This window comes from Melozone crissalis, unplaced genomic scaffold, assembly GCF_028551555.1.
Source record: "Melozone crissalis strain CALT ecotype California unplaced genomic scaffold, PUWL_Pcris_2 ptg000023l_1, whole genome shotgun sequence".
NCBI lineage: Eukaryota > Metazoa > Chordata > Aves > Passeriformes > Passerellidae > Melozone > Melozone crissalis.
In genome coordinates this window covers 21,456,563-21,462,868 of record NW_026535801.1, presented here as the reverse complement: position 1 = coordinate 21,462,868, position 6,306 = coordinate 21,456,563, and the positions used below count along the sequence as shown (strand labels likewise).

At 37.4% G+C, this 6,306-nt stretch overlaps 1 protein-coding gene across 1 annotated transcript in view; it reads right to left on the bottom strand.

Moving 5' to 3' along the window:
- Positions 1-2,234: 2,234 nt before the first annotated feature.
- SLC25A12 (solute carrier family 25 member 12) overlaps positions 2,235-6,306 on the bottom strand; it is a 45,147-nt gene continuing 41,075 nt past the window's right edge. The window contains exons 15-18 of the mRNA XM_054278035.1: positions 6,027-6,165; positions 3,648-3,806; positions 3,369-3,459; positions 2,235-2,841 (exon numbers count right to left, since the gene is read on the bottom strand). Coding sequence (XP_054134010.1) covers positions 2,652-2,841; positions 3,369-3,459; positions 3,648-3,806; positions 6,027-6,165 — 579 coding nt within the window. The 3' untranslated portion in view covers positions 2,235-2,651. The remainder of the gene's footprint in view (positions 2,842-3,368; positions 3,460-3,647; positions 3,807-6,026; positions 6,166-6,306) is intronic.

Here is a 6,306-nt window from a genome sequence, read left to right as displayed (position 1 = left end):
TTAATAAATACTGTGAGTTTTACTAATTAGGCACTAAATCAGTTTTGTATTCTTTAATTTAGGACTCTACATTAGTTCTTAATCTGTTACAAGCTTATTGTTTTGCCAGAAGAGCTGGTTTTATATGCTTAAAATTAGGAAATAGGTTTATATTCCTCAATCAGTTTCATGTCCAGGAGTATTGTCATTGTTTCTTTGTTGTTTAACTTTTCTGTTTAGTTTTGAGAGGTTTTTTTTTTCCTCTTTCTCCTTCTCTTAGTTCTGTTATAATGAGCAGCCTGTGGAGACACAGCAGTAACAGCAATTCTTTCTTCAGAATGTTTTCTTTTTTGGTGGGCCTGGAAGTGAAATGTGTTCAGGCTTCCATTGGTGTTAGCATTTCAAGAGTGTGTGTCCCTCCCTTTCCAACACAGCCATGCTGCTCAGTGTGCAGACATTTATCCTGTGTGTTCTGCTCAACCCTGCAAGAACAGCTCTGTTGAGTTGAGAAGCATGTGAACTGTGTAAGAACAGGCACAGCATGAGATGGTTTGTACCTTCGGGCAGAAGAATTGTTAACAGCAGAAGTTCTCTTAGTTTGATGGTTTTGAAGGGAGGGGTTGCTTGGCTTGTGGTTGGTAGGTTGTGTGGGGTTTTTCGAGATTACTTTTCATTGAATAATACATTTCCCTCCCACTTTTATTTTCAGAAGTCCAGTATGTAAGGCTTCCTTTTGCATTCATGCAGATCACATGGCATTAGTTTTGTGTAGTTTCAGCCTTCTAATAATTCTCAATTATTAAATTTAATACAACTCTATCTTTATTCCTGCTTGTGGTCCTCCCTCACAGAATAGCTGAGTACAGATTAAAAATGCAAAAGCCATACCTGCAACGTTAAGACCAAAAGTGATGCTAGATGCTGTAAATGAAGATTCTGGGAGTCAGACTGTCCAGTTTTGGAGCTGCAAGAAATACAAATGCTGTTGTGCATTGTCAGGTCTCCTAAGGCCTTGATCAAGGCAGCCAACAAGTTGTGACTAAGATTAAATGCAGTGGGTCCCCACCATTTTTGTCTCTATTTAGAAAAGCCCAAGACAGAATTCATAGCTACAGCAGAGAGTTCCCAGAAGTGTCTCTATCCAGAAAACAGTACGGAACAAGAAATTCCTTAAACGCAATACAACAAATAAAGCAGGAAGCCTTCTAATGGGGTTATCTATATTCATATTGCAGAATGGTGATCAGACTTCTAAGGTCAGTGTACTGTAACTTCTGGCTCACTATTATTCAGCACCAAAATAATTTTTAGCTTCCTCAGAGGCTAGAGCTGGAGGAAGGCTGCTCTGTGTAGTGTTCAGTTCTTTATAAGCCATTTCTTCATAAACTGACTTAAACCCTGATGGGCCTGCTGTCACCTAAATAGAAAACCAGAACCTGAAATCAGTTTATAGCCTTTGGATATGCTCTATTCCAGGATGTTTAACCCTGTAAGAAACATGTAAAACTTCAGTAAGCAAGGCTGGTAACCACCCATCTCATCTCTGGCCACAAGGACAGTGTGATTAATTTTCCTCCACAACAGCAGAAATCTCAACTCCCCTATTCCCTCTGACATTTTTCCATTTCAGTACTATACCGGGGAAACTTTTGGTGGACGCTAAGCCAGAAATAGTTCAGCCTTTCTCTTCTCCTTTTATTTCCACTTACCTGTAAATATAAACAACAAGTTTTGCATATAAAAATAATACAAAAGTAGGTTTTTTGTCCCCACAGAATGACCTAATCTCATGGTAAAACAATCTAGAAATAAGGAGAATACTTTCAATTTTTTGTAACAAGTTTTCTATTCAGGAAAAAAAAGGCACTCAGTAATAAACCCTGTAAAAATTCTTGAGTGTGCCAGTAACTGGCAAATCTCTCATTGTGTTTTGAATATGCTACCATAGAAGTAGTATCTATTACACATTTAGTATTGCCATGCATTTGGAGAGAATTCCTTGTCACAAAGTAGTGCTGCAAAATAAAACATTGCATGTGCTCATCTAATTACCGTGTTCTCTAGCGCTTACAAGCCAGCACACTGCATTTCAATTCCTTTGCTGTAACTAGCAGTGAAGGGCATTCCTGCAGAGCTCTGTCCTGTCCTGTCCATTCATTAAATGGGTGCATCTGATTTCCACATTTCCTCTGTGGAGGGAAACACAATCATACCAGACAACTTCCTGTAAATGCAAAGAAGCGAAGTGACGCAAGCATTTTTAAACATTTTATTGTCACGATTGTTAACAAAACACCTTCAAAACATCTGTACATTTCAAACTATTTTAAACTGCAATACCCATTATATAAATGTATGTGTATAGATGCCCTGATGTCTCTGTACAAAGATGTACAATATGTACAGTAACATTAAATGCAAGCTGTGCAAGGCAAAGTCTAGGCTACAGCTTCATGCCACTGGTTAAAACAAGGCAGAGAACCACAGCTTCAATCAGTTCCTTGTGTGTAAATAAATAAATGCAGGTATGTATGAATATTTGAAAGGAGCAATTAGATTTGCAAGCTCAGTTCAGCTAGAACACATGCAGCTGACTGGAAAATAATACAGCAGTACTCTTGTGAATTCTTCCCACTGCATCACTTTGTTCATTTGAAACATCTTTTCAGGACTCAGCTGCTACCGTGTGCTTGAGCTGAGGTGGTGGCAGGAGCTCGAAACTTTGGAAGATATAAACCAAATTTATTTTCTATACCAGCAAATGTAGCTGTAGCAAGTCTGTATCCTCCTATATGTGCAGGGTTAACAGGAGGAAGATCTGAAATTCGTGTTTTTGGGGTAGATTCTGATCCAGCGGGTTTGCTGTTTGAACAAAGAAAAAAGGTCATTTTGTTAGTCTAGATTTCTTAAAAAAGGACTTTAAATAGACTTATTCAAGCTTAAATACTTAGGGCTTTTGTCTGAATATGGAAGACTGTTAAAGCTGACCTTGATTAATTACTCCTATGGTGAGGTGAATGAGGTCAGACCACTAGTTAATTATAAATCAAAACCAAAGTTGAAGTTACATTTTTATGGATACTTTTGTAAATTCTCTTAGCTTCCAGTATCACAAGGAAAATGGACAAAACTATCTTGCTACAATGGAAATACAAATTAGAGTACTGAAATAAATATTAACTAGCTCTTTACCTCCTCATCTGTTAGAAGTGGCGTGCAAGTTTCCCTCAATTATATAAGGATGGGGCAATTTTTTACATGCTGCAATTTTAAGTACAGATGCTCAAAGTCAACAAGTTTTCATGGGTCCTATCCATGAAAAGGTTTGGGTTTTTTCTTTGTGTTTGGCAGTTGTTTTGTGCAAGGTAAATAGCAAATATTTGACTTACTGGCCTCCAAAGTCAACATACAACCATCTCTGCAGAAGTTCGTAAGTGACCAAAGTAACACCAAACTGGGGTGAAGATCTGAACACCCGAGCTGTTAGATGTTACAAATCATAGTGTTAAACAAATAAAACAATTCCTCAGAAGAGAAGCTAAACATTTTTAACAAGGTATTATGTTTTTCACAATCAGACCTTGTAAATACTGCTCTGATTTGAGTCCTTAACAAAGCAAGTGCTAATTTGCAGATTTGGGGTCAGCCCTAATAATTTTTTTTCTCACCTCCAGCTCCCTTCCACAAAGCTGAAGGGCCTTCTTCCCTTAGAATCTTTCTGAAGCAGTCAATAACTCCACTGTATGTTGTCTGACCAGCGCGAGCTGCCACTTGCAGTCTTGTCTTGATGACATCAGCAGGGGTTACCAAAGAAGCAGCAGGCACACCTTTTAGAAGAAAACCACATTTAATTTGCACAAAGGATCTTGTAAAAGATGAAACACTTCCAACTGAAAAATACAAGTGCAAACTTTCGTATTTTTTACAAGGGCTAGACATTACAAAAAATGCAGGTTCTTATTCTTGATGCTTATATAAACTGTTGTGCCTGAGATAATAATTCTTTCTTCTAAATTTAAAGGCTGAAACTGGTAGTAAAGGAAATAAACTATCAAAACCCATTCTCAGCATCTTCTTGTGGTCTGGCTGTAGCAGTAGTTTGAAACAAGATAAAATTGGCTATACTTATGTAATGTATAAAAATCAGTTGTACAAATTTACTGTATTTGTTTATACTCTACAATGTATTTTGCAAATTACATAGGTGATTGATTTGGAAATTGAATCCTATGCCTCCATTTGTTAAAGGTGTTGATGAGAAAAACTACTGCTTAAAGCCTCTGTTCTATAGAAATATGTCTAAACTGCTGGTTGGACTGTTCTGTAGGAGAATAGATGCTGCTTATTTCAGTAGGCAACCCATAAAAAGATTGAGGACAATGAAGGTGTTTTACAAGTCTGCTTAGTACCAACAGCGTGATATTAGCCAACAGTGATGGAAGAACAAATCTCCACTTCCAAGGCACCACTCTCGGCTTTCTAGTCAAAGGAAAGGAGAAAGTTTTCAGAAATGTACTCCACAGTATGTAACTGTGTTATCTGAGATATTTCTGAATACTTCTAAAAACTATAAAAACTTAATCCCCCTAAAAGGAGGAACCATCTTCTGACTTAAAATAATGAAATTAATTTTGACTTCTGTTAAACTTTAACAACTGGTTAACAATGAATTAAAAATGTTAACAAGTAACTGTTTGCATAAGTGATGATAAACTGTGAAGTGTCACTGACCAATCCAGGAGGTTTTATACAAAAACAGAAGCACTGCAGTTAAGGCTGCAAGCATACACAGACAGCAATCATATGCAGATTTTCCTGACAGGCAGATCCCTTCAGACTGTATTCTTGCCTGCTGTGCACGTGTAACCGTGACTGAGTGAGCAATTGAGAATGTGAAATTTGCAATTCAGAGAGGCAGATTCCTATACATGCTATAAAACTAGGCCTATGAAATTTACATACATTTTAATAGGGTTCATCCCTTAGTATGAGCAACACAGAAACACTAATGAAACAAAGAGAAACAGTGAAGCTTGCAGTCTCAAAAGTCTTATAGGAAATACAAATCAATAATATATATGAGTATTGTATGTATATAAGCTAAATAATTTTCCATTTCTGGCAGCTCTGCAACACTAAAGAATGAGCAGGGCTACAAATCTGTTAGGTGTTTCCTAGGTGGTGTCCCTTCCCTCTGGCATGAGGAACACACCAACTGGCACAGAGAAGGTGCAGCCAAGCTTATGTGTCAAGTCCAATATGGGAAACGGCTATTCCCACACAGGCAGTCACAATTGGTGTAAATATCTATACAGTGGTCCTTTACAACTGTAACAAGTAGCAAAAGGTCTTGCTCAGCCCAGGGGTGTTTCTGAACTGCAGATTCTGACACTGAATCATTCACAGTTGCAAGGCTGTGTGCAGATACTGGTTTTCATCTGCTGAGCTCGTCCTCTCTATGTTTAAATATCCACCACTTTAGTTCCTGCATTTACTATTTTTATACCCCTTGCCTTTAGCAAAAACTTTTTATCACAGCTACATATTGTCTTTATAGTAAATTTGTTTGCGATGCTGTAAAGTATTTTAAATTTCAGAGTATGGTACTTCAGCTTCTTGACAAACTAATGCCCTATTTTCAGCAATTATATTACAACAAAGTTTCTTTTCAGTTACTCCACAATCCAAACCTGGGTAAGTCATTTTCTTCTTAGCTCTTACAACCTTTCATTTTATGTTCATCAAAGATTCAAATTAGCCTTCAACTCTGAGAGCTCAGTAACAAGTACAACCCCATTGAGACAGACAGATCAAATTTGACTACAAGTTGCTGAGCTGCATTACGCTGTTTATCCACATTATGCAAATGTAATTAGCTCTCATCAAAATTACATCGCCTCCCACTAAGGATAACAGTGATCAAATTTAGATTAAATCAGATACAATGGTACAGTACCCTTCCTTTATATGGGGCTACTGAATGAATATTAAATATTACTCACTAAAAGAAAAGAAAATTACTTTTAGGAAACATTCTGCAAAATTACCTGCAATGGCTCCAGCTGCAAGGAGATTAAGCCCTCCCACATGGCCACTTTCATCAGCAAACATCATTTTACTATGAGCATAAACCGGAAAGTAGATTGCAGAAAAGGGAATGTCTCTGAGGAAACATGCTTTGGCACCCTGACACAGAGAAAAGAGACATAATGCAAATAAATTCTGTAAATAAGGCTAAAATTGATATCCAGCAAGCAGCCTGAACCCTGAAAGTACAAAGTCATTTGATCTACTACATAAACAACACAGAAAACATAATGTCTCAGG